This window comes from Gorilla gorilla, chromosome 12, assembly GCF_029281585.2.
Source record: "Gorilla gorilla gorilla isolate KB3781 chromosome 12, NHGRI_mGorGor1-v2.1_pri, whole genome shotgun sequence".
Lineage (NCBI taxonomy): Eukaryota > Metazoa > Chordata > Mammalia > Primates > Hominidae > Gorilla > Gorilla gorilla.
In genome coordinates, this window is record NC_073236.2 from 54,263,629 (window position 1) to 54,291,302 (window position 27,674).

Here is a 27,674-nt window from a genome sequence, read left to right on the forward strand (position 1 = left end):
ATTGTGACACTGCCCCTCCAGCCTAGGCGACAGAGGGAGACTCTGTCTCAAAAAAAAAAAAAAAGAAGAACAAAGTACCGAGAGTTCCCATATCCCCCTTCAGGCTCCCCATTTTTCCTATTATTAACTTTTTGCATTAGTGTGGTACATTTGTTACAACTGATGAGCCAGTATTGGTATATTATTAACATAGCCCAGCCGGGCGCGGTGGCTCATGCCTGTAATCCCAGCACTTTGGGAGGCCGAGACGGGTGGATCGCCTGAGGTCAGGAGTTCGAGACCAGCCTGGTCAACATAGTGAAAACCCATCTCTACTAAAAATACAAAAAATTAGCTGGGCGTGGAAGCGGGTGCCTGTAATCCCAGCTACTCAGGAGGCTGAGGCAGGAGAATCACTTGAAACTGGGAGGCAGAGGTTGCAGTGAGCCGAGATCGCATCGTTGCACTCCAGCCTGGGCAACAAGAGGGAAACTCCGTCTCAAAAAACAAACAAACAAACAAAAAAAATAGTCCATATTGATACATTATAATTAACTAAGTCCATAAGTTACATTAGGCTTTACTCTTTTCCACACACAAGTATGACATGTATCCACCATGACACTATTACATCATACAAAATAGTTTCACTTCTGTAAAACTCCCCTGTGCTCCACCTACCATCCCTTCCTCCCCGCAACTCCACCTCCCTGGCAGTCACTGATCTTTTTATTATCTCCATAGTTTAGCCTTTTCAGAATATCATACAGTTGGGGCCAAACGCACTGCCTCATGCCTGTAATCCCAGCACTCTGGAAGGCTGAGCAGGAGGATTGCTTGAGACCAGAAGTTTAAGACCATCTTGGGCAACATAGCAAGACCTTGACTCAAAAAAATACATATATATATGTCATATGGATGGAATCATAGTTTGTAGTCTTTCCACATTGATTTCTTTCGCTTAGCAATATGAATTTAAGGTCCCTCCATGTTTTCTAATGGCTTGATAGCTTTTTTTTTTTTTCCTTGAGATGGATCCCATTATGTTGCCCCAGCTAGTCTTAAACTCCTGAACTAAAGTGATTGTCTTGCTTCAGCCTTCAGAAAAGCCGGGAATAGCTGAGACTACAGAAACATGCCATTTTTTTTCCTTTGTAGTAGAAGTTAGAAAGCTTTTTTTTTTTTTGAGATAGAGTCTTGCTCTTTCACCCTGGCTGGAGTACAGTGGCGCAATCTGGGATCACTGCAACCTCTGCCTCCCGGGTTCAACCGATTCTCCTGCCTCAGCCTCCCACCTGCAGGCGCCTGCCACCACGCCCGGATAATTTTTTGTATTTTTAGTAGAGACGGGGTTTCACCGTGTTAGCCAGGATGGTCTCGATCTCCTGACCTCGTGATCCACTCGCCTCGTCCTCCCAAAGTGCTGGGATTACAGGCGTGAGCCACCGCGCCCGGCCAAAAAAATTTCGAATACGGCAAATATTGAAAGATATAATCCACATAAACAAAGCTTTTAGGGTCTTCTATAATTTCTAACACTGTAAATGGTTCCCAAGACCCAACTGTTTGAGAACCGCTTCTCTGGGATGCCTTCTTCTTTTCCTGCTGGCTAATCCCAGTGGAGAGATTTAGGTATTTAATTCTGTTCCAGACTCGCCTCTGAGAACCTTCCCTGATGGGCCACACTCTACTCACTGCCCTTGCTCTGTATCCCCTCTTCAGTTATGTTGTTCCTGTTTCCCTGGCTGCTTTTAATTTTCTTTCTTTCTTTTCTTCCCGCCTTTTCTTTCCTTTCTCCTTTTCGTTTTTTGTTTTGTTTTTTTTTTTTTTTGTTTTTTGAGACGGAGTCTCACTCTGTCGCCCAGGCTGGAGTGCAGTAGCGCGATCTTGGCTCACTGCAACCTCCGCCTCCTAGGTTCAAGCGATTCTCCTGCCTCAGCCTCCCGAGTAGCTGGGATTACAGGCGCACGCCACCATGCCCGGATTATTTTTGTATTTTTAGTACAGACGGGGTTTCACCATGTTGGCCAGGCTGGTCTTGAACTCCTGACTTCAAGTGATCCGCCCGCCTTGGCCTCTCAAAGTGCTGGGATTACAGGCTTGCTGCCGCACCCGGCTTGCTTTTTTTTTTTTTTTTTTTTTTGAGACGGGGTCTCACTCTGTCCCCCAAGCTGGAGTGCAGTGGTGCGATCACAGCTCCCTGCAGCCTCGAACTCCTGGGCTCAAGCGAACCTCCCACCTCAGCCTCCCGAGTAGCTGAAATCACAGGAGCGCGCCACGACACACAGCTAACTTTTTTTTTAGTGTTTTTTCTTTTTTTGTTGTTGCCTTTTTTTTTTTTTCTTTATCGATCCTCCCGCATTGGCCTTCCAAACTGTTGGGATTACAAGCGAGAGCAGTGCCCGGCCCCTACTGCTTTGAAACCTCGGTTCTTTGCAGGTCCTGGAAAAGAAAGTGAAGGGGTCGTGCAATAGCTCAAAACCCAGGCAACATTTCCAGGCGCGTCCTCAACTCGGCGTCACTCTGACAAAAAGTTTGCCCTTTGCGCCCGATCCCTCACACCAGAGAGCACCGCAGGGACGCAGGGACGGAGAGGACTAATGGAGTCGGGGAGGACCCAAGGAAGTTGGGGAACTCAGACTCTTTTCGGTGTTTAAAAAGCAGAGGCCCCCTCGGAAGGCATAACAGGCGAGTCTAATAGTGCCCCTGGAGATCAACGGCACTAAGGGGTACCTTTGCCCCGCTCCAAGGCTCCTTGTTCCGCCCCCTGCCGCCAAGCAAGGAATCCGGCGCCGCCAGTCGGGGGTAGTATTTACGACAGTGCTGGCGCTTTGCGGCTGGCCGCACAGCTGCTGACGCGTCGGGAGGCGGAGCCTAGGGAAGCAAATTCTCCTGGCGGCCTCCGTTCAGACGCGGCAGCTGTGACCCACCTGCCTCCTCCGCAGAGCAATGGCGGTGTCTGCCGGGTCCGCGCGGACCTCGCCCAGCTCAGGTAGGCTTAGGACCCCGCCCTCCGGCGGAGAGTTCCTAGGAGCGCTGGTCTCAGAGGGGCGGGGGCGGGAGGACGCCCAGTGTCTCCCGGTGAGGCGGGGAGGGGGTGGTCCTCTGTGGGGAAGGGGGCGTGCTGTGAGACATTTGCAGCCTGCGGCTTCTGAATGATGATGACATTCGGGAACACTGCGGTTAGGGGACTGTAGTCTGAGGGGTTCTGGGACATTAGGGGATCGTGGAGAAGGGGCTGCACTGCAGGGATGTTTCCTGTAGTCAGATCATTGAGGCAACCTCATTGAGCCAACCCGGGTGGGCGGAAGCTCTGAGCTGTTGGTGCTGTGATTTCTTTGATTTGAGGTGGAGCCCACCCCCGCACACATATTTTCTCCATTTATTGATTGCAGATAAAGTACAGAAAGACAAGGCTGAACTGATCTCAGGGCCCAGGCAGGACAGCCGAGTAGGGAAACTCTTGGGTTTTGAGTGGACAGATTTGTCCAGTTGGCGGAGGCTGGTGACCCTGCTGAATCGACCAACGGACCCTGCAAGCCTAGCTGTCTTTCGTTTTCTTTTTGGTGAGTCCAGTTTATGGGTGGGAGCAATTTGTTTGAGAGTGGAGAATGACAATCTCTATTTTTTGGTTGCAAGTAGACTTAGCTCCCTTTTCCTCAGAGCTGAAGACATTGGTATAAAAGAAGAGGTCTTTGCGAAGTTTAGGATTAAACCTGCTTTGTCTCCTACAGTTAGGATTTACTTGGTGGCCAGAAATGCTTTTTTTTTTTTTTTTTTCCTTAGACGGACTTTCGCTCTTGTTGCCCAAGCTGGAGTGCAATGGCGCTATCTTGGCTCACTGTAACCTCCGCCACCCGGGTTAAAGCGATTCTCCTGCCTCAGTCTCCCGAGTAGCTGGGATTACAGGCGCCCACCACCACACCCGGCTAATTTTTTTTTTTTTTTTGTATGTGTGTTTTTAGTAGAGACGGGGTTTCACCATGTTGGCCAGGCTGGTCTCAAACTCCTGACCTCAGGTGATCCGCCTGCCTCGGCCTCCCAAAGTGCTGGGATTACAGGTGTGAGCCACCGTACCCAGCTAGAAATGCTATATGATATGTAGAGGCGAGGCAGCAGTGACCCATTTTGCTTGTGGCATGAAGTTGCCCAGAAGACTCAGAGAAACAGAGCAGGGGGCCACAGGGACCATACCTTTTGGCTGTGACTCCCTAATCAAGAGCTTCTTAACTGAGGCCGCAGCATGGTGTGCTTGGAATGGTTTACAGATGTGCAGAGATGTTAGTCCCCTTAGCCCAGTAGTTCTCAAATGGAGGGAGTTTTGCTCCCTGGGAGACATTTGGCAATGTTTAGAGACATTTTTAGTTGTCACAACTTGGGGGAGGAAGAATAGGTGGCTGCTGGCATCTCTATAGAGGTCAGGGAGTGCTCCCAAATGTCCTGTAGTGCATTGGATAATTCCCCTCAATAAATAATTAACCAGCCCAAAATGTGACTAGTCCTGAAGTTGAGAAACCCTGCTTTATCTCAAGCTGGCTTCCTGATATGAGTAGCCTCTTCTGTTTATTCCCAGGGTGTTGACGAAATGCAACTGTTTTTGGAGTGTGCCAGGAAGCAGAAAAGGTTGAGAAGCACTCCCAGAGCACTTTCTTTCTTTCTTTCTTTCTTTCTTTCTGTTTTTGAGACGGAGTTTCAATCTTGTTGCCCAGGCTGGAGTGCAATGGTGTGATCTCGGCTCACTGCAACCTCCGCCTCCCAGGTTCAAGTGATTCTCCTGCTTCAGCTTCCCGAGTAGCTGGGATTACAGGCATGCGCCACCACACCTGGCTAATTTTTTTGTATTTTTAGTAGAGACGGGGTTTTTCCATGTTGGTCAGGCTGGTCTCGAACTCCCAACCTCAGGTGATCTGCCCACCTCAGCCTCCTAAAGTGCTGGGATTACAGGCGTGAGCCACCATGCCTAGCCTCCCAGAGCACTTTCTGAAGCTCAATAGGATGGATCTTTATAGCTGTCAAGACCCTAACAGTTTTTATAGCATTTTGTGCATTTCTGTAATTTAATCCTCTCTGTAGTCCTGTGATGTATTCCCCTTCTCACAAATGGGGAATTGGTTAACCAAGCTGCAGGGGCTGTTCTAGATGGCACAACAGATGTAGTACTGTGCAGAGTAGGCACTCAATAATTAATACTGAATAAATTGCAGAGCCAAGATTAGAAAAGAAGTCTGACCCTGGAGCTGCACACTGTCAACTGTGTTCCACTGTATTCTACTGCTTCCTTAGCTGAGGCCCAATGACCAACTCCCCTATTGCCTTCTTAGGGTTCTTGATGGTGCTAGACATTCCCCAGGAGCGGGGGCTCAGCTCTCTGGACCGGAAATACCTTGATGGGCTGGATGTGTGCCGCTTCCCCTTGCTGGATGCCCTCCGCCCACTGCCACTTGACTGGATGTATCTTGTCTACACCATCATGTTTCTGGGTGAGGGGAACTGTGGGAAATATTGACTGGCCTGCCAGAAACACAGAAGTAGAAGCATGCTGGTGAATGGTCAAAGTCTTTGGCACCTTATTTCACTTCTGCTGTGATCAATTTCATGCTGTTGACCTGTGTGTCACTTAAGCTGTGATCCCATAATTCTTTTTAAAATATTAAAATAACATTTAATTTTCATTTAGTTTTATGTGATTATACAATGCTTGATTTTTCTTAATTCCAACCATATCCTGGTCCAGGGAAACTGGGCCTGTTGTGATCTCTTGACCTCTTAATCCTCTCCCTACAAATCCCAGGGGCACTGGGCATGATGCTGGGCCTGTGCTACCGGATAAGCTGTGTGTTATTCCTGCTGCCATACTGGTATGTGTTTCTCCTGGACAAGACATCATGGAACAACCACTCCTATCTGTATGGGTTGTTGGCCTTTCAGCTGACATTCATGGATGCAAACCACTACTGGTATGAGTCAGGGGGGACAAAGGGGAGGGGTTGGCTGGGTCAGGATGGTTATCAGAGATAGGGGCCCAGTGAGGTTCTGGAATTTTTCAGTCATGCTTTGCAAAGTATGGTTACAAGGTCACTTTGATCTAGGTGGATTTGGGAGGGGAAAGGGCCAACTAGTTGGAGCGCTTGGGATGACACAAAGCAAAATGGCTCCATCCCACCCCTTCAGTCTTTCCCTATCTCCCCAGGTGCCTAGATTTATTCACCTCTTGTAACCCTCTTAGAGATAAAAACAGAATACTAAAGCCAGACATGGCTGTTTTCAGATACTTTAAGGGTGGTTATGTAGAAGAGGGAGCAGACTTTCTCTGTGTGAGTCCAGAAGGGCAGAGTTAGAGCCAAAAGTAGAAGTTGCTGTGAGGCAGAGATCATGTCAGGAGAAGAGGGACCACCAGGGCTGCTCAGCATTGCTGTTCTGGGAGGAGGTAACCCTTCCCCATTTCTGGCTTAGGTGATTGTCTCTAAGGGGAGGTGGAGAAGGGATCTGGAGATAAGGTGGTGGGGCAGTTGACCTTAAGGATTCTTTATATGTTGAGTGAAAAGTAATAAAATAGGTGTCAATAACATGAGTATGGGGAAAAAAACTCAAACATTGAATTCATTAACAGTCATTAAGTTTTATTTATTTTTCTTTTTATTTATTTATTTTTAAATAGAGATGGGGTCTCGCTTTGTTGCCCAGGCTGGTCTTGAACTTCTGGGCTCAAGCAGTCCTCCCACCTCGGCCTCCCAAAGTGCTGGGATTACAGGCATGAGCCACTGTGTCCGGCCTATTTGTTAATACACACATACAAAACCCCTTTGGTAAAACTTGAAACTCATTCAGAATGGCCAGCTCTGATCATAGAGAATTAAGAGGCAGTTTTGATAGAATATCTCTGAAAAGTTCCGTTGTGGGGATATTTGTTGAGATGGCGTCTCACTGTGTCGCCCAGGCTAGAGTGCAGTGGCATGATCATAGCTCACTGCAGCCTCAACCTTCTTGTGTTTAGGTGATCCTTCCATCTCAGCCTCCTGAGTAGCTGGAACAACAGGTGTGTGCCACCACACTCAGCTAATTTGTAAAATTTTTTGTAGAGATGGGATCTCACTATGTTGCTCAGGCTAGTCAGAAGTTCCATTTTTATGACTTTATGCATTTTGAAAAAATCACTTATCATTTATTCAGGGTTTTCCACATCGCAGGCACTATACTAAATATTTAGAGTTTTTCCTCATTAAAACCCTGTAAGGTCGACGGTGCTGTTCACATTTTATGTTTTTTAGAGTCAGGGTCTTGCTCTGTCACTGAGGCCAGAATGCAGTGGTGCAGTCATAGCTCACTGCAACCTCAAACTCCTGGGCTCCAGAGATTCTCTTGCTTTAGCTTCCCAAAATGTTGGTATTATAGGTATGAGCTACTGAGCCTGGCCTGTTCACATTTTAAAGATAAAGAAGCTAAGTATTATTGATGAGTGAAGAATTTGCCTAAGGTCAGCTAGCAGTTAAGAAACAGAAGTGAGTCCAGGTGTTCATGACTGCAGAGTCCAGTGCTCTTGACCACAGTGTAAGCTGCCCCTTTCCCAGCTTCTACTTCTTGAAAACTTGCTTTGCTTCTGCTTCCCCAGAGTACATCTGGTGTTAGTAGCCTGGGTCTAATCAGTTCTCTTCCAGAATACAAGCTGTTAGCAGGAACCCTCTTATACTGGATCCTGGCATCCAGGTCTATGAAATATTAGTTTATGTTGTGTGTTACTCTGCTGTTGAGGGTTTTGATTTTTTTTTAAAGATAATACACCGCATATTTATTTACACACACATAGCTTTTCAAACTCTCCATCAAATTCCTCCCCTTTTTCAGTAATTTTCTAGTATTGTAGTCCTTTTTTCCTGATTTGATCCATTAGAACAAACTCAACTGGGAGCTAACAAGAAATACTGAACTTTTTGCTGTTATAACTTAGTAGCAATATTTCTTCTATGACTTGTATAATCACGTTAGAATTTGCTCATATAATTCTAAAAGGTCTCAGAATAACCAGGGAGGATATGGGAGATGTGCCCAGGATAGATAGGATTATCGTGTATAAAAGGAAGGATGGAGATGTAGCTGCATTAAGCAGCTCCCCCCTCAATGTTTACCTCCCTCGGTATAGGTCTGTGGACGGTCTGCTGAATGCCCGTAGGAGGAATGCCCACGTGCCCCTTTGGAACTATGCAGTGCTGCGTGGCCAGGTACAGCATTTTAGGACAGAGGGAGGAGCTCCTTGACAGCCATGTGGTCAGCATGGCCATCCCACTGCCAGACTTCACTTTCCACTGCCTCCCTGGATCTTCTGTTTTTAGTTTTTACCCTTTGCTGGAAAGCTAGGCTGGCTTCTCATTTTTTCCAATCCCTTAATCTCTGAATTCTCTCATTTGTCAAGGAAAGACTAGAGCTTTGTCCCTGCTAGATTGGAATCCTCATGACAAAGAGAAAGGATTCAGTCTGTGCTTTATGACTTCTTCCTTGGTGCCTGATACTGTCGCTGACATTGGTTGGATGTCAATAAATGCTGTTTGGATGAGGTGAATTTCTGAGATGAATGAATAGAAGATGGGGTCTATTCTTCCTTGGGCCCTGGACTCAGATCAGTATTTATTTTATTCATTTAAAAAAAATATATAAGTAGATTATTTGGGTCAAGGACTGTAATATTTGGGTCAAGGACTGTAACTCAGGAGCATGGATTCAAGTTGTCCTAACTATATGCTCCTTATTTTATTCTTGCCTATCTGTAGAAAAGATTCTTTTTGCTTGAACTTTGTGTCACATTTTATTTTCAGATCTTCATTGTGTACTTCATTGCGGGTGTGAAAAAGCTGGATGCAGACTGGGTTGAAGGCTATTCCATGGAATATTTGTCCCGGCACTGGCTCTTCAGTCCCTTCAAGTGAGTGGCAGTCATGGTGGAGGCCTCTTTGAGGCATGGGTACAGAGCAGGTGACTCATCTCTCTCAGTAATGGCACCTGTTCCTACTTTGCCTGAATTTGCCACATGCCTTCCTTTGTCCACTCATTTCCCTATTCAGCAGAAGCAGAGTCAGTGGTATCAAAAGATTGAGCCCTAGCTGCTCTTGGGAGATACATGGTATAGATAGGCAAGAAAGGAAAAGAAATTTAAAAAGGAAAGGAAAGAGCCAGAACTGGCTGACTTGGTGAGTGAGCCAGTTCCCTCAGCAGCTGCCTTGGATGGTGCCTGTGTCCTTGCCTTGCCACTCTAGCCTCCCATCAGAGCCCTGCAGCTGATGTACTGAGAAGATGGGCACTCACTGTTCAGGCTCTGACAAAACCATTATTACCACTTCCACAAAACAAAGGGTCACCTTTCTGATTTGTCTTCTTCCCATTTCTTCTTTCCTCTTGTTTTACTTTATTCTCTTTCTTCTTCCCTGTTATTTTCCAGTTCCTGAAGTTTGACTTCATTATGATGTTAGCCAAGCATTCACCTTTTAAAGTGTGCTCTCACTCATGACCTCCGTGGGGAACGTCCCTTCCACAACACACACATATCTCAGTCAAATTTTGTCCTAGGAGATCTGCCCTTGCTTATTACATAGGATATGTTAGAAAACATTGAACACCTAAAGTGTGTGAAAATGTAGAGGGGGCTGGGCATGGTGGCTCATGCCTGTAATCCCGGCACTTTGGGATGCTGGGGTGGGAGGATTGCTTGAGCCCAGGAGTTCAAGACCAGCCTGAGCAATATAAGACCCTGTCTCTACAAAAAAATTTTTTAAAAAGCAGCTAGGCGTGGTGGCACGTGCCTGTGGTTCCAGCTACTTCGGAGGCTGAGACAGGAGGATTGCTTGAACCCAGGAGTTTGAGGCTACAGTGCACCATGATCATGCCACTGCCTTCCAGCCTAGGCGACAGAGTGAAACTTCGTTTCAACAACAACAACAACAACAAACAACCTAGAGGAGTGTCTTCATGGGTGGATTATGTACCTTAGGTATCTACCCAGCCACTGGAGTAGCCAAGGCACATTCGTGCTGTGAATGTGCTTTGATGTGTTCTCCAGTGGGCTGGTGCTTGAACTTTCTCCATGTGTTTGCAGACTGCTGTTGTCTGAGGAGCTGACTAGCCTGCTGGTCGTGCACTGGGGTGGGCTGCTGCTTGACCTCTCAGCTGGTTTCCTGCTCTTTTTTGATGTCTCAAGATCCATTGGCCTGTTCTTTGTGTCCTACTTCCACTGCATGAATTCCCAGCTTTTCAGCATTGGTCAGTACCTGTAGCCTGGGAGGAAACAGGAACCACAGTTTTGCAGGAAGGGACTAGCCAGAGGCATTGTTTGGGAGTGGGAGAGGGTGGTGTGAGCAGGAGCTAAATTGAACCCAGGGCAGTCACTATGAAGTAGGCATAAATGGGGATAAGAGGATTGGGGCTTCTGGACTCAGTTAGTATGTTGTACAGTAGGGAATCTCCAGGAAGAACAAATATCTTACAGTTGAGAACTACTTTCTGGCCGGGCTTGGTGGCTCAAGTTTGGAATCCTAGCACTTTGGGAGGCCGAGGCAGGTGGATCACCTGAGGTCAGGAGTTCGAGACCGGCCTGACCAACATGGTGAAACCCCGTCTCTACTAAAAGTACAAAAATTAGCTGAGCATGGTGGCGCATGCCTGTAATTCCAGCTACTTGGGAGGCTGAGGCAAGAGAATCGCTTGAACCCAGGGGGCAGAGGTTGCAGTGAGCTGAGATCACACCACTGCACTCCAGCCTGGGCGACAGAGAAAGACTGTCTCAAAAAAAAAAGAACTACTACTTTCCTTTTCAGTGGAACACCTGGGAGAAGTCTCCTAAGGGAACGGGGTTGAAGAGGCCCAACTAAACTCCTGAAATATGTATTTTCTCCCTGCTTTCCTAGGTATGTTCTCCTACGTCATGCTGGCCAGCAGCCCTCTCTTCTGCTCCCCTGAGTGGCCTCGGAAACTGGTGTCCTACTGCCCCCAAAGGTTGCAAGAACTGTTGCCCCTCAAGGCAGCCCCTCAGCCCAGTGTTTCCTGTATGTATAAGAGGAGCCGGGGCAAAAGTGGCCAGAAGCCAGGGCTGCGCCATCAGCTGGGAGCTGCCTTCACCCTGCTTTACCTCCTGGAGCAGCTATTCCTGCCCTATTCTCATTTTCTCACCCAGGTTTGTAGGGGCTGTGGAGTGTACAGCAAAGGCTGGACTTAGAAAGGAATGGATGACAACAGTTGGGAAAGAATGGGGCTGGTTTTGCAGCCCCTTCTTGGTAGGGGATGGGGTCAGTGTGAGAAGCATTGAGCTGATTCCCCTCTGTGCTGCCTTCCCAGGGCTATAACAACTGGACAAATGGGCTGTATGGCTATTCCTGGGACATGATGGTGCACTCCCGCTCCCACCAGCACGTGAAGATCACCTACCGTGATGGCCACACTGGCGAACTGGGCTACCTTAACCCTGGGGTGAGATGTCTGATGCTGACAATTTGCTGTTCTTCAGAGCCCCCTTGTGCTTTGGGGTCTGGTTTTGTCTTACACACACCATAAAGCAAAACAAATTTGAGTCTGCTTTGCCTTTTCTCAAGAGCCAGATTGAACTATCTTTTATGTGGGTTGAGATAGGGCAATGCATTCATTTCCTTGAACTGAGATTAGATTCAGGAAAAGTAAGCACCACTAGCCCAACAATGAAAAATTCATTCCCAAAGGCAAGTTCCATTTTTTTCTAGCCAGAATGGGCAGCAGGCAGGGATCTCGTTGTGCCATTGGCAGTGCATGACATGTCTTGGAAGTTGATAATGATGAGGTGGGACTAATATGGGGGTTTGGGGCAGGTATTTACACAGAGTCGGCGATGGAAGGATCATGCAGACATGCTGAAGCAATATGCCACTTGCCTGAGCCGCCTGCTTCCCAAGTATAATGTCACTGAGCCCCAGATCTACTTTGATATTTGGGTCTCCATCAATGACCGCTTCCAGCAGAGGTGGGCAAGGGGAGCAGAAAGTGGGAAAAAATGAAGCACAGTTCTTTTTACCAAGATGAACAGCCCTTGCTTCCTGGTATTGTCTTGCTTAAAAAGCTGTCCTTCCTCTAGTGCATGTCCCCCTTGATCTGGTTGTGGGCATAGCTGGTTGCTTCCAGCAGGGGGCACCATCATCCAGGAGAAAAGTGAGTTGACTTGTTCTTTTAGACACTGTTGACACAATACCTTCTCAGGTAGCTACTAACCCCCATTATACCCAGTGCTCCAGATCTCTTCTGCCTTCTTTCTCTGCCCTGGACTGGCAATAACATGCTGACACAGGCCATTTCTTCTACTTCTATTCCCTGTCCTTAGGAATGATGATGAAAGGGAGAGAACTGGAAGTTCTGGTGGGTGGGTGGCTGTGATGTCCTTAGAACATGGTTTTCTTTCCTAAGGATTTTTGACCCTCGTGTGGACATCGTGCAGGCCGCTTGGTCACCCTTTCAGCGCACATCCTGGGTGCAACCACTCTTGATGGACCTGTCTCCCTGGAGGGCCAAGTTACAGGAAATCAAGAGCAGCCTAGACAACCACACTGAGGTGGTCTTCATTGCAGATTTCCCTGGTATGGAGGAAAGTGAGGAGAGGCTTTTCTGTCTTTCCTTCTGGCTTCTTTGGCCAGGGACATTCCATGTGGTGGGAGGGGAGAGGGAATGTTTTTGAAACCTAAGGAGATGATGGTGGTAAAGGTGTGATATCTCTGTTCTGGCTGGGAGTGAGTTCACTCTGCCATGGGGTGGGATGATGAACTCTGTTGGTCTGGCAGGACTGCACTTGGAGAATTTTGTGAGTGAAGACCTGGGCAACACTAGCATCCAGCTGCTGCAGGGGGAAGTGACTGTGGAGCTTGTGGCAGAACAGAAGAACCAGACTCTTCGAGAGGGAGAAAAAATGCAGGTATTTTGCTGGGATTAACAACAGCAGAAAGAACTGAGTGCAGTGGCTCACACCAGTAATCCCAGCTTCTTAGGAGGCTGAGGTGGGAAGCCAGGAATTCACAGTGAGCCTGAGCAACAGAGTGAGACCCCATCTCTAACAATTTAAAAAACAATGGCAGAAAGCTTAGATGAGCAAGATTCACTTCTTAGAGACTGAAAATATTTTACCATAGCAGTAATGCAGTGGAGCTCAAAAAACAAGGGCCCCTGGGACTGTGAAGAGCCTCATCCAGGATTCTAGAGGTCCGTTACTTTCGATTCCAAAACACAATTGAGTAGAAAGAAGCCAGGAGTCATAGAGTAGGGAGGCCATAAGCTGGCTAGAGAAAAGCTGATGAAATTTATCCATTTCTTCTCCCTTGTCAGTTGCCTGCTGGTGAGTACCATAAGGTGTATACGACATCACCTAGCCCTTCTTGCTACATGTACGTCTATGTCAACACTACAGAGCTTGCACTGGAGCAAGACCTGGCATATCTGCAAGAATTAAAGGAAAAGGTGGAGAATGGAAGTGGTGAGTGTATGAACATTTGGGCTGAGATAGCCTCTGGTTTCAAGAAGTCAGGGTTATGAATGATGTTCTAGCCATTCAAGAATGAACTTGAAGTCTCTAGCTGGCAGAAGGGGAGTTCTAAGGGGAGAGAGTGATCCATCTCAGTGATTCCTCTTTTTTCTGTCTTCCGGGCAGAAACAGGGCCTCTACCCCCAGAGCTGCAGCCTCTGTTGGAAGGGGAAGTAAAAGGGGGCCCTGAGCCAACACCTCTGGTTCAGACCTTTCTTAGACGCCAACAAAGGCTCCAGGAGATTGAACGCCGGCGAAATACTCCTTTCCATGAGCGATTCTTCCGCTTCTTGTTGCGAAAGCTCTATGTCTTTCGCCGCAGGTAAGTTCACAACAATATTTGTCATTGCCATGATATGTTGGCAAGCTTGGTAACTTTCCCCTGGGGAGAGTAACTCTAGAGACTGTCATACAGGAAAGGACAGTTTAGCTCTAGATATCTTTTCCTGCCATTCTTCTTGATTTACTGGAAGACTAAGTGGCCTATATCTGATGGCCTGCTTTCTTGTTCTGCCTCAGCTTATCTCCAGCCTCTCTGTGGGCTGTTCCTACCCTATCCTGGAATCCTCTACCAGACTGTATAAAGAGTGGGGTACCCTTCCAGCTGGGAGATGGAGGGTCACTTGGGGGGGAGATTCCCATATATGCCTGTGTGGGAGGAGCGAGGACCAGGTGCCTTCTAAGGGCTTTAGCTGAAATTCTTCGGGTGAAACAGGAGTTTGAACTTGGTCGGCTTTTTCCTGTTTTTCAGCTTCCTGATGACTTGTATCTCACTTCGAAATCTGATATTAGGCCGTCCTTCCCTGGAGCAGCTGGCCCAGGAGGTGACTTATGCAAACTTGAGACCCTTTGAGCCAGTTGGAGAACTGAATCCCTCAAACATGGATTCTTCACATTCTAATCCTCCTGAGTCAAATCCTGATCCTGTCCACTCAGAGTTCTGAAGGGGGCCAGATGTTGGGTGCAGATGTAGAAGCAGCCAGTCACAGACCCATTCTATGCAATGGACATTTATTTGAAAAAAATTCTCAAAAGTTTTTTGGTTTTTTTTTTGGGGGGGGGGGCGTCTAAAGCTGTTTTTAACTCCGAGATTACAACTTAGAGGAACCAAAGAAATAAGGCAAATAAGATTTAACAACCCAAGATTAAGAGGCCAGGAAGAGGTTAGAAGCAATGTGAAACTGTCCTCCTAGGATAAGGTTTAAAGTGGCTTTTTGGGGGCTGGGTGCCGTGGCTCATGCCTGTAATCCCAGCATTTTGGGAGGCTGAGGTGGGCAGATCACTTGAGGCCAGGAGTTCGAGACCAGCCTGGCCAACATGGCAAAACCCCTTCTCTACTAAAAATACAAAAATTAGCCAGACGTGGTGGCAGGTGCCTGTAATCCAACTACCCAGGAGACTGAGGCATGAGAATCGCTTGGGCCCAGGAGGCAGAGGTTGCAGTGAGCCGAGATCGAGCTACTGCACTCCTGGGCAACAGAGCAAGACTTCGTCTCAAAATAAATAAATAAAGTGGCTCTTGGGGAAAAGCAATTTAATGTACCACGATGAATAGCTAACTGTTCCCAAGTGTTTGCTATGTGCTACACACCGTGTGAGCAGTGTTACCTGCATTATTACATTAGGCTGAGAGGTAAAATAATTTGCCCAAAGACATACAGCTAGTGAGGAATGGACTGATGGTTTGAACTTAACGTCTATTTGACTTAAGGTCCTGCACCCTGCCACTTGTAATTTTCAGAATCACTGATAATCTGAAATAATGCAGCTTAAAACGTGTTTTCTTAATTAAAAGTATAATTGGATGGTGGTCAGGTTGTAAATGCACACAAAGTAATTTATCTTCATTGCAATTTTGGTTCCTTCTTTGTTCCTATTATCTATATACACCCAGTGTTTCACTAGCAGTTATGAGAGCAGTCAGAATAGCAGCATCAAAGTTAAATAAGGAAATCTAGATGATTGCTAGATTTTCTCTAAAAATAAGCTTAGTATTTGGTATTATTCTAGCCTTTGGTGAGCAGAAGGGGAGGTAAAGAATTAACTAAATTTAGTAAGGGATTAGGGAATGCTTAGACATTTTGTAGGTTTGGGTATACAAGGGTAACTCAGGAAGCTCCTCAGTTCAGTGAAAATTCAAAGGGTTGGCACTGAGCTAGGAAGCGAGAATGCAGGGTTATGAAAAAGGATCCTTGCTTTGGGAGCTCATGGACTTGTAGCAGAGACTGGTAGTAAATTGGCAGTCTCAGTAACTTCTGTAAATGATTGCATCTCTTTGCAGGCTTCTCTTCCCATACTCTCCCCCACTCCTTGGACAGTGTTCTGGGGGTTCTTTCCTAAGCAACTGCTTTTTCAGTATACATACTTCAGATGATTGTGTCTACTCCAGGATTTCCAACGATGCTAGGTTTCTTTCCTGTGCCCTAGACATATAGGTCTAAGTTCCACCTGGATATCCCACAGGGCTATCAAGCTCAGTTCCTCCTAAACAGAACTTACATTCATCCCCAACTCAGACTTGCTTATTCTTTATTATTGAATGGCAGCTCTGTACCTTAGCCAAGCTGTTATCTCTAGGTCATCAGCCTTGACTCTTCCTTTTTCCTTGCATTTCTTAAAATTGCCAAGTCCCATCAATTTTACCTCCTGGATACCTCTTGAATCTATTTTTTTTAAAGACAGGGTTTCATTCTATCACCCAGGCTGGAGTTCAGTGGCACAATCTTGGCTCACTGCAGCCACCACCTCCTGGGTTTAAACGATTCTTCCACTTCAGCCTCCCATGTAGCTGGGACTACAGGTGCCCACCACCACGCCCAACTAATTTTTGTATTTTTAGTAGAGACATGGTTTCCCACACTGGCCAGGCTGGTCTCAAACTCGTGACCTTAAGTATCCACCTGCCTTGGCCTCCCAAAGGGCTGGGATTACAGGTGTGAGCCACCGCGCCCAGCCAAATCTGTTTTCATTACTACCTATATCTGTATTTTCAACCTTTGTATTAGCATCTAGTTAGGGATAGACCAGGACAGGGCCGACATGTTAGTTGTCAAGCAGATTGCCACCCTCCCCCACCACTGAGGAGGCCAAATGGGGTTTGGTGGAAAATCCCTAATTCATTCAAGGCATTATATGGGCAAGCAATGGCTGTGGCACAGGGTCCCCTGATTACTTTGTAAGAATGGGTGGGAGGGATGCTGATTTTCAATCCTTTTGCAGATCTTCTCTCATAGTAACACAATAGAAGATACCTTGCCACTATGTTGTTTGCCAGCAAGTTTAGCTCTTTCCTTCTGTTTGCCAAACTCACTGTACCTACTTGACTGGTAACAAAAGTCCCAAGAGTTATTTGGGAGAAGACACTTGAAAAAGTATTTTTCTAAATATGGGCAAGGATGCTGCCCTTCCCCAAACTGTTAGTATACCACCTCTCTGACCAATTTTCCCAAGGAAGATATTGGGGTAGGGTGAGGTGTAAAGAAAAGTGGTCATGTAAATACTGGTAATAAAAGCTGTTCAGTGGAGTAGAGTTGGGTTGCAACTGTAGCCATTCTAAAAATGGGCTAATCAATGTCCTTTTAGCCAAAAGACTTCAGTATACATCCTCCTCATTCTACCCTCAGGATTTGGATCTTTGCCCCTGATGGGTATCCATCCCCTTTGAAACTTTAGAAAGGCAGGTTATATACAGACTGTTCAACCTAAAGACATTTCCTTAAGTCATACTTTCATGCTTTCTAAACTATAACCACCCTTATCATCCCCTGCTGTTATGCTTTTCCTCTGCTCCCTGTGGCCTAATGTTCCTCCACCACCTTATTAACCTTCAGGATACTTTTCCCCTAGGCTGGGCAGGACACTACTATCCCCTTAGTCCACAAGCTCCCTCAAGGTTGGGGAATCCTTGTTTACTTAGCAAATACTGAACATAACCTTAAAGCGGTTACTTTTGAAAACTTCTCATGCTATTCTACCAACTTAGAGGCACCTATCCATGCTCATTCCCCTAATGTAGCCAATATGGTTATCTGCAATGTATTGGCATCTAAAAACTCCCTTATGAAACTGCCAGACTTGTTCTGGAACATTTCAATTACATGCAAAATTCAGGTTCTCAAGTTGGAACAAGTCTAATTGATACACCTGCATATGTTTTAACCTTGCCCTCCCCCTACTTCCCAACAGATTTCCAAGTTTTTTGAGAAGGAGCCTTGCTCTGGCCCAGGCTGGAGTGCAGTGGCGCCATCTCGGCTCACTGCAACCTCCGCCTCCTGGTTTCAAGTGATTCTCCTGCCTCAGCCTCCTGAGTAGCTGGGATTACAGGCACCTGCCACCACGCCCAGCTTTTTTGGTAGAGACGGGGTTTCAGTTTGCCAGGCTGGTGTCAAACCCTGACCTCAGGTGATCCACCCACATTAGCCTCCCAAAGTGCTGGGATTACAGGCGTAAGCTACCATACCCAGATTTCCAAGGCTTTTTTTTTTTTTTAAGTCTCACTCCGTTACCCTGGCCGGAGTGTGGTGGCACGATTTTAGCTCACTGCAAGCTCCACCTCCCGGGTTCACACCATTCTCCTGCCTGGGCCTCCTGAGTAGCTGGGACTACAGGTGCCTGGCTAATTTTTTTATATTTTTAGTAGACGGGGTTTCACTGTGTTAGCCAGGATGGTCTCATGATCTGCATGCCTTGGCCTCCCAAAGTGCTGGGGTTATAGGCGTGAGCCACTCCGCCTGGCCTCCAGATTTCCAAGTTTTTAAGTCTCCATGCAAACAGGCATAAGCAAGCACTCCTTGGCTCTACATTTGCAGGACAAGAGTAAAAAGCTGGACCACCATTCAGATGTTGCTAGAAATGTAATCCAAGTGGCTATTCTCTATGCATGTAGCTCCTAGGTTCAAGAGCAGTGTGGTCTGCGGATTTTCTACACAACCTGCCATAAACGAAATTTAAGCCTTTGGAAATTTATAGCATTTTCAGTTAATTTGCATATTTATCTCTGCAAGATATTGACTAGAAATCATGTTTCAGAACTTCTCAAATGGAAACATCATACAGCCCTTAAAACTAAGCTCATAATTTAAAAATGTATGCAGATTAATAGGCTTAAATTGCCAGGACTTGATAGACATTACCACTTCCAGGTTAATACTTTTAGCGGTTTTTATGCCTTCAATGGTTTGAAGCCCTTAACCTTAGTTGAAAACTTAAAAATGGCATCGAATGGCTGCTGCAATAAGGACACATGAATTTTGGCCTAAGTGGACTAGGACTAAATCTTGCTTAGGCTTTTAAAAAATGCCCACACGCTGGGTCTAGGGATTGAGGTTATTTTCCTGTATTATGGCTAATTATGGATTACAATTCAAGGTTAAAGATACACATATAGTATTCTCAGGTCATATTCATATGATAGCATTTTTTAAGAGCCAAAGTCTCAGTCACCCAGGCTAGAGTGCAGTGGCTTGATAATGGTTCGCTACAGCCTTCAACTTCTATGTTCAAGTGATCCTCCTACCTCAGCCTTTCAAAGCGTTGGGATTATAGGCACGTACCTATGGCCCCAAAGCACTTTAACAAATAACAGACACAGTTAAGGTAGAACCTAGCATTTTATTTAGATCTTCATTAAACTGTTGGAATTGAGAACCAGACATACGTAATAAACCTCCAAAAATAGATCCTGAAAGGCACTTTCTGCTTAGGGCAAGCAGTCATGGAATAAGCATGTAAACAAGCTGGCTTCTCTGTACCACACCAGCCAAGTCAGCTTTCTCCATGGCCAGCCGCACCAGCTCTGCCCTCCCTTCTGTTAACACCAGCCAGACCCCCTGTAGGTCTAACCCAAGGTTTTTCTGTAGGACACCTTGGCCTACCTGGGAATGCTGGAAACATGTTAAAGGAATCATGGTGTTGAGAGAAAAAAAAAAAAATCTTTTAAAAGCTGCCATCTGAGGTGATGGCTTCTCTGTACTTACGCCATACCCCAGAATACAATAAATAAGCAATTAGAAAACGTTCAAGTATGAAGGGATTTCCTCCTCCCCGCCAAAAGCACTGCTCTCTGAAGGAAGCTGGTTTCTCTGTAGCTACACCAGCTGTTCAGAAAGCTCATTGGACCTGGTTTTGAAAATAAAACAAAGTTAAAACCCTGGGAGGAGTTATTGTGCAGTGTGGAGTACTCAGGCTTTCTTATAAAGAAAAAAAAAAGTTATCTGGTACCAAAGTGTGCAACCTACAGACCCTCAGGTACTGCCCTGTGACTTCTCTGTATGACATCACAAGGCTGCCAAGTGCCTGTTTTTCTAGAACTAGGAGTTGGTGAGGTTTGGCTAGTGCTGAAACCATGCATAGGATTGGTTTACTAAATTAAAACCTTATTACGTACGTCCTCCAAAAGACAGCTGAAAGTGGAGAGATTTTGATTTGGTGCTGTTAGAGGTGGCAATTAAGAGCATAAGCACCAGGGAGATGGTTTAATGGTAACTGCCTTTTTTGATGTCAGGCTGGAGCTCCAACTGGGAACTTGCGTTACATGCAAGATTGATTGGATAGGGAACACTCCCTGACAAAGAGCTACATAATTAGAAATGGATCAAGTTACAGGGAGGTAAGGGGAAGGCTTCACATTCATAATAGAGCTCAAGACATTACAAATTCATGCTGACAGGGCTGTGGCATTGCCAGACAGAGGCTATAAGTGGAACTACAAGTACTTTACGTGCACATTACAAGGACATTTTCAGCATCTGGTGGGGAAAGTCAATGCAATTATGACTTTGGAGCGTTGGGTGATAGGGCACAAAGGTTCAATTTCAAAGCATTATTTACTACAGTGTTGTTTCTAGGCAGTTACATGGATCACCTATGCTCACTAAATTCATTATAATGGTGAACAAAACACCTAGGGACAGAATAGCAAGCCCAACTTACAGTCCCCCACAAAAGCTAAAATTCATGTCATTGACTAGAGTGACTGCAACTGGTCAGGAGCTGAAAGAGGACAGGAAAATTTAGGAAGGAGGGCCCTTTCCCTCAGAGCTTGAAGGCTTCTCTGTAGCCTACGCCAACAAGTCTGGGGAAAAAAGGCTAACACTTTCAATATTTAAGCTTTTTGGGCACTTCCCATGGGAAGCTGTCCCTACCAAAGTGGCCATAGGCTGCAGTCCTCTGATAAATTGGCTTCTTCAGATCCAGATCCCTGGAATATACAAGTCCGTAACTTAATATGTAGCATTAAATTAAAATAAAGCAAAACAATCAGCAAGACTCATTTTCAAGAGCTCTGGCAAATGAGTTCTCTGGGATATGCTAGGAAAAAAATTTGTGGCAAAAGTGTTACTTCCCTGGTGTCCAAACTCCTTGCACAGTCCTTATTAGTAACTATAGTTGTTTTTCCGTCCCTGGCTCAACAAATATGAAAACTTGTCATTATTCTGAGAAATTTCAATTGTCAAAAAGCTCACCTGAGATCACACAATACTTACCAAGGTCCCGCCGCCCACACCCTACCATGGTTTTTACATTGTAACAAACCTTGAGCAACCCACTTTATCTCTATTTTCTTAACACCCTTAGGTAGAAGAGCACAAAGCTCAAATATCAAATCTGGAAGATTCTCTAGAGTGGTTAGCCTAAGCCATGGAGCACCGTAATTTTAAATTTCTCAAATAACTAAGTCTTCACTAAGGCAGCAGTTCAAAACTGTTCCAGGAATTAAAATATATTCCCATTTGAGGAGTCTTCCTTCACACCTTCACCTCCTCAGCCTTAAGTATATACACACACACCCACACCCTCAATACTTGACTAGCAACAGGCTTTACCATCTTTACCTGACAATGACCCCAGGGCGGAGATCGAAATTCTTCTTCACAATCTCTAATAGCTCTCTCTCACTCTTCTGAGAGGTACCATAATGGAAAATGGAGATAGATAATGGATGAGAAACTCCAATAGCATAAGAGACCTAAAAGGATTCAAATGTCGTAAGAATCAGTGATTGCAAAGACCCATATACTTGTATAATACATTGGTATAAAACAAGTAGTTAAGTAGATTACTACTAAATACCCTCCCACTTACATGACTTTTAATCGTTCCAGTTATATAAAGAGTGTATACCTGAACAAGAACCCTCCGGCACAGACCTCCTTTAACAAGGGATTTTGCCACCCAACGAGCAGCATAAGCAGCTGAACGGTCGACCTTGGTATAATCCTTTCCTGAAAAGGCACCTCCTCCATGAGCACCCCAACCGCCATAAGTGTCCACAATGATTTTCCGTCCAGTCAAACCAGCATCACCCTGAAATTACAGGATTTAAGTTACTTTACGCCTAGTGCTTTCCAAGTGGATTAGGTTGCCTATTCTGAATTCATTCAGCAAATATCCTCCGATGATTCACATGTAGGTTTCAGAAAGCCTGAAAAAAATGTAGTAGCCAAAATTTTAAGTAACCATCAAAAATCCAGAAAAATGCAACAAAATGACATTACCTGAGGCCCACCAATAACAAATCTGCCACTTGGCTGTAGGTGGTAGATTGTATCCTCATCAAGGTATTTCGCAGGCACAACTGCTTTGATGACTTTCTCCTTTAGGGCATCCCTCATCTCATCAAGACAAACCTCTTCATCATGCTGAACAGATATAACGATTGTGTGGACTCTGATGGGAAGCACAGCACCTCTATCCTGCATATACTGCACAGTAACCTTGAAGGCAACACAGGTCATCAGAACATCATACCAAACAATAGCTTTGTATTTGTTTCTCTACCTGAAGTTACAATATAGGAAAACAAATGCTATTTTTTCCAGTTAGCTATTATCAAAATTATGGATCTTCTGTGCTGATGTAATAAATGAGACAACCAAGCTTTATGATCATCACTTACTTGAGTTTTCGAATCAGGGCGTAACCAAGGCAAAGTGCCATTACGGCGTAGTTCTGCCAGTTTGGCATTTAGCTTGTGTGCCAAGACAATGGTTAAAGGCATACACTCCTCAGTTTCATCAGTGGCATAGCCAAACATTAAGCCCTAAACAAAGAAAAGTCACCAATGTGATCAAGCTCCAGAATTTAATGTTAGAAGAGATTAAAACAGCCTCTACACCAAGATACCTGGTCTCCAGCACCAATGTCTTCTTCATTTCTGTCAAGATGAACACCTTGAGCAATATCTGGTGACTGTTGCTCCAAGGCTACCAGCACATTACAAGTCTTGTAGTCAAAACCTGTAAGCAAAAAACACAACATCTTGTTTACGTCCTAGAAATACCTGCTGTTTACAGCAATTATCTGGAATTCTAAACACTGCTGAAGAAATCAAATATACCTAAACCATCGGACCTTTTAGAGAATGAACAGAATAGGGCTTAGTGTATAGTAAAATACAACTGGAGTTTAGGATTAGCAGGAACATTCTAGGAGCTTCTTCAAACCTCACAGCTGTTACCTAGAAAAAAATGAGCAAAATCATTAAAACACACCTTTGGAAGAATCATCATATCCAATGTGTTTAACAGCTTCACGAACCACTTTCTGGTAGTCAACAGCAGCTCTGGATGTAATTTCCCCAGCAAGAAGGATCATTCCAGTTTTAGCAACAGTTTCTAATAAAAAGAGACATTCAACTCAAACATCACTTCTATAAAAATAATTTTTATGCTATCTTTCCACCAGTTGATAAGCACATTCTGAACCTACCACAAGCTACTTTGGCATCAGGATCCTGCTGAAGGTGGGCATCAAGGACAGCATCACTGATCTGGTCACAAATCTTATCTGGAAAAGAGAAATTCCTGGCTCCATTTCTTTAACTTTAAACAAAGTATGTATGTATGTATGCAAGCTCCCTCCCTGTTACTATCTGTAAAATCTTTGGAGATTTTAAAAAACATGCTTAATACATCTTAATTCATTGTATATGCACTTTCCTCCTAAAATTCAAAGTTTGCATTATAAATCTAATCACCAGAAAGGTGAACTGTTAGTCCTATATCCTTTAAAGCACAGAATTTGCCCTATATCATATTCACTTCCACAACTGTACCAAACCCCTCTGCACCTGGGAGTCTGGTAGAACTGAGGCCACAGGTAGGCCAGTTTCCCTAATCTTAAGGAACACCAATTATAATGAGCAACAAGATAATTCAATTAAACAATTAAATGAAAAGCATTTTCTGACTAAAATGGCAATTATCTGATTTTGCTGTTAGGAGTTGCGCAGGAAACAAAAGCTCAACAGTGTAGAAAATGCTCAAACGTATTCCGAATCCATGTCTCCCTGCTTTGTCATCTATTGTTAGGAGGGAGAACAAATATCTCCCTAATTCAAGTTCGTTTTTCTGAATTTTCTATAACCGCCTAAAACAGAATCCAAACATAATGTGGAAGCCAGACTGTAGGCTCTGAACTTCGGCCTACTACTAACTGGTGTAACAGCTAACCTTCAGCACTCATCAAGATCCTGGGTTTGTCCTCTCATACCACTAAGTTACTTGTGGGATTTCATCATGGGCACAGTAAACTGATCAGACCCTAAAGCCACCAGATAGCTAGCTACTGCGGTCATTCTAAAGGCAGAAACAGCCTAAAGAGCCAAATAATCATCTTTACTAGCCGATATGCTCAGGCTGAGATTTTCAGTTCCTGGAAATAACTTTACTCCTCCTTCACGTGCCAATTGATCCCCATAATGGCGGTTGAGCGGACAAAGGCTCAAGTAAAACCCTGCACCGAAGACTTTAAATGCGAACCCAAAGCAATGGCAGCTCCTAATTCATGCTTCCCATCCTTTTCACAAGGGGTCCAAATAAGGACTGCCTTCTTGGACATGCGCTATATTTAGTCAGAGGCCGTCACCTTGGAGGCAAGGCCATATCCGCCGAAGGGCATGTGCGTATTCTCCAGTGTGTAGTCAAGACCTAACCACTGAGGCAGTGGAGCCAGACGACGTCCCAAGGCATAGGCCCCCCACCCCTCAAACTGAGGGCCAGGACAGCCGGGGAGGCCCACGGCTCCCCCTCGCCCAGATACCACATGCGGCAAACACGTGGTCGCCGCTGCAATGCGGGGCGCGCGCTCCCGAGGGCCGGACGCGAGCACGCGGGGCGGGTCGCCCACTCCAGGTTTGTCAGACGGCAAGGCCGGGAGGGGTTAACAATGCCCTCCCTTCCCGGCCAGAACTCACTAGCGACCACAGCCCCCGCCCTTCACGTTTTCTGGAACCTTCCGCATGCCTAGGCGCGCGACCGAATGGAAAGGGAGGGGGGGAAGGGAAGGGTGGAGAGGGGAGGGGGAAGAGGAGCGGCGGCCACGCGCCAGGCCCTGGCGGCGCCACGAGGAAAGCGCGCGGTCGCCGCTCTTCCCATCACCCGGCGGACGAGGACGACCCGCGCGGGCCCCACCACCGGCCGGCCGCAGCCAGCCGGACCTTGGCGCTGCCTTCTGACCCGCCCCACGCTTCGCTTCAGGCCGTCCCCTCACCTGGGTGGCCTTCCCCGACCGACTCTGAGGTGAAAAGGAACGTGCCCTCCTCGATGAACGCCTCGTGGAAGCCGTTGAGCTGTCCGTTCATGTTGGTGTCGGTGAGCGGAAATGGCCTTACGAAGGAGCAGCGGCGAGGCGGCAGCGGCTGCGAAATGCGCAAGCTGCGGACAGCGTTCTACTCGTAGCAGGCGGGCGGCGCGGAGCGAACGAAGCGGCGGGCGGTGCGGCCCGGTATTTATAGAGCAGCGCCCGCGCGCGCCCGGCTCGGGCCCCGCCCCTCGGCGCCGCGCGCCAATGCACCACTTGCGCGGGGGGCGGGGGAGGAAGGGCAGCTCGCCCCGCGGAGTCCGGGCTGAACCACACTGCGCGGCCGCGGGAGGTGCCGTGGCAATCCGGCCCTCCAGAGACCGTTCAGCTATCTTGAGCCGCTAGAGCTAGGGGAAAAATGCAGACGCGAGGAGACGGGGGGGTTTGCTTTTCCTTGTTTGATGTGGGAGAAAAAGCGACTGGGGCTTGCTGGACCCGCTCCCCTGTGCGGTGACATGGCACCTCCCTTCCGACCGTTGGCCGGGATAGCTTTCCCGGAGGTCGCGTCCCCCAGCGGAGGCGGCGGGAATCGCGGAGGTTTTGTGCTGCGGCTGGGGTCTTTCTGGCCGTCCCGCCTCTAGATGCCGGGTGGCAGGGAGCCGGTGGCGCTCGGCCATGTGAAGGTGGCCATCTTGGCCGGCCAGCGAGGGCTCCTCACGGCCTTCCTTCGGCGTCCCTGCCCTGCTCGTTGCCGGCCCCGGGATATCTGAGGGGCGCAGGCCCACCTTCTAGTCGTTTCCTGGTGAATGGCTCTGCTGAAGATGGCCGGAAAGCAGATTAATGAGGGTGCTGCCATCGATTTAAACAATCGCCCTCCTCCCCGCTCCCATGCGCTAAAGTTTCTGAGGGATCCTCACCCTTCGTGGTTCGTGGACTTAAAGAGGAGGCAGCGCTCCAGCCTTTCCCTCCAGAGAGAAAGGAGGCCGCTCCCAAGGCCGTCCTTGCCCCGTGGCCTTCCTGTTCCTTTGAAGGGGGGGGGGAGGATCGATGTTTCAATCTTCTGTTCAGGAGAATATGGAACGAACATTTCTTTTTTGGTGGGTGGGGGGCTATTCGTTCCCTTGAATGTGCTTAAGCAGATCTCTTGACGGCGTGGAATGGGCTGTTTCATGAAGCTTTCACTTTAAAATGTCCACCTGCGTTTGTCCCAGTTTTGCCCAATAAAGGAATTACAGGGAAAAAGAGCGAAACAAAACTTGAGCCAGCAAGGAGTATGGAGTCCCGTTTGGAGGGAGCCCGCCTTGGGGGCGGGGGTCTCTGCAGCTTGTTCTGGGGCTGGGCCTCGGTGCAGGTCTGGTCGGGCTGGTGGCCTGGTGGCCCTGAGCGGAGAGCGTGACAAGAACGCCGGGTTTAATGAGGTTCTCAGGGAACGGCCTGCTCCTAGCATGGGATGTACTTTACGCTGGGGAGGTGAAGGAGACCCCTAGTAACAGTCTCCAGCTGCCTACTGCTGGAGGCAGTAGAACAAGGTGCATTCCCAAGAACAATCCTCTCCGCCGGTGCAGGAGGAAAGGTGGGATTTGCTAAAGGCTCAGTGGGAAACAAAGGAAGCACTTGGGCTGTGCTGGGGGCATCGACAAAGAAGATAAAGGGCTCCTCCCCAGACTCAGTGACCACATCCACGGTCGCTCAAAGCAGGCAGCAAGAAAAGGTTCGACCACAAAAGAGACAATAGGTGATGATATTTTTATTCGTTGCTTTTTACTTTTCAAGCTAACCCTTCATGGGAAAGTAACTGTATAAGACTATTAAATTTTTTTGTTATTTTTTAAAGCAGAATGCCAATTTATTAACTTACAATGTGTAATAAAATTGTCAACTGGAACAAAATGCGTGTGTAGGCTGGTCAGTGCATTATCTCCCAGCAGAAAAATCTATATGGGAAGCCAGAATATAACTAGAAGGTTATTTTATTAGGGAGTCAGAACAAGGAGCGTAAAGTCAATGATTGGCTCATTAAATCCTGATACCCCTGTGCTACCAACTCCACAGTGGGGCTAGGCCTGCCAAGGAGATGAGATTTAGCTGTACATAGTTGCTTACCTACTTCTCTCACTTGTGAATAGTGTGTAGGTGTAATACAGTAAGAGTAGGGGTTTGGAGTCACGACCTCTCTATGCATCAGTATCCTCGTTCTGTAAAACTGGAATATTAATAGTACATCATAGGATTGTTTCAAGGATTAAAATAGTGCAAGTAGAGTCTTTAGCACAGTATCTAGTACATAATTTGTTTTAATGTAAGCTGTAAAAAAATTAACTATATTTCCTGTGAATTACTTTTCAGTGGCTTTCAATTGCTGTCGGGATACGGACTAAAATCTCTACATACTCAAGGCCCCAGTGTGATTTGGCTGCTACTTCTGCAACCTTATCTTGTGCCACACTCTCCTTTCTGTGTTCTACTTGAATTTGTTTTTTAGTTAGTAGCAGTTAATTTTATTAATTTCATAGTATCAAAACAAAGGAGGACACATTTTCATTTATTTTATATTATTCATATTGTCCCTTCCTCCCTTCCACAAATATTTATGAGCACATCTGTGAGTCAGACCCAGGAGCAAATGCTGTAACAATCCTGGTCTCTGCCCACTCGGCGCTCT

The 27,674-nt window shown here is 46.5% G+C and overlaps 2 protein-coding genes across 2 annotated transcripts; one reads left to right on the forward strand and one right to left on the reverse strand.

The window, feature by feature from the left end:
• Window positions 1-2,540: 2,540 nt before the first annotated feature.
• GGCX (gamma-glutamyl carboxylase) lies at window positions 2,541-15,302 on the forward strand. The gene is made up of 15 exons (XM_019020847.4): window positions 2,541-2,971; window positions 3,375-3,545; window positions 5,301-5,459; window positions 5,771-5,936; window positions 8,117-8,195; window positions 8,787-8,893; window positions 10,061-10,224; window positions 10,869-11,134; window positions 11,296-11,427; window positions 11,799-11,950; window positions 12,388-12,557; window positions 12,759-12,889; window positions 13,297-13,444; window positions 13,619-13,814; window positions 14,244-15,302. Exons 1-15 carry the CDS (start codon window positions 2,929-2,931, stop codon window positions 14,434-14,436), a joined length of 2,277 nt encoding a protein of 758 aa, XP_018876392.1. The 5' UTR covers window positions 2,541-2,928; the 3' UTR covers window positions 14,437-15,302.
• A 3,780-nt stretch (window positions 15,303-19,082) lies between these two features.
• MAT2A (methionine adenosyltransferase 2A) lies at window positions 19,083-26,889 on the reverse strand. The gene is made up of 9 exons (XM_004029546.5): window positions 24,983-26,889; window positions 23,201-23,278; window positions 22,984-23,106; window positions 22,616-22,728; window positions 22,389-22,532; window positions 21,988-22,206; window positions 21,614-21,796; window positions 21,325-21,458; window positions 19,083-20,690 (listed from the first exon to the last, which is right to left on the reverse strand). The coding sequence occupies exons 1-9, from the start codon at window positions 25,071-25,073 to the stop codon at window positions 20,588-20,590; spliced, it is 1,188 nt and encodes a 395-aa protein (XP_004029595.1). The 5' UTR covers window positions 25,074-26,889; the 3' UTR covers window positions 19,083-20,587.
• Between the last annotated feature and the right edge of the window lie 785 nt (window positions 26,890-27,674).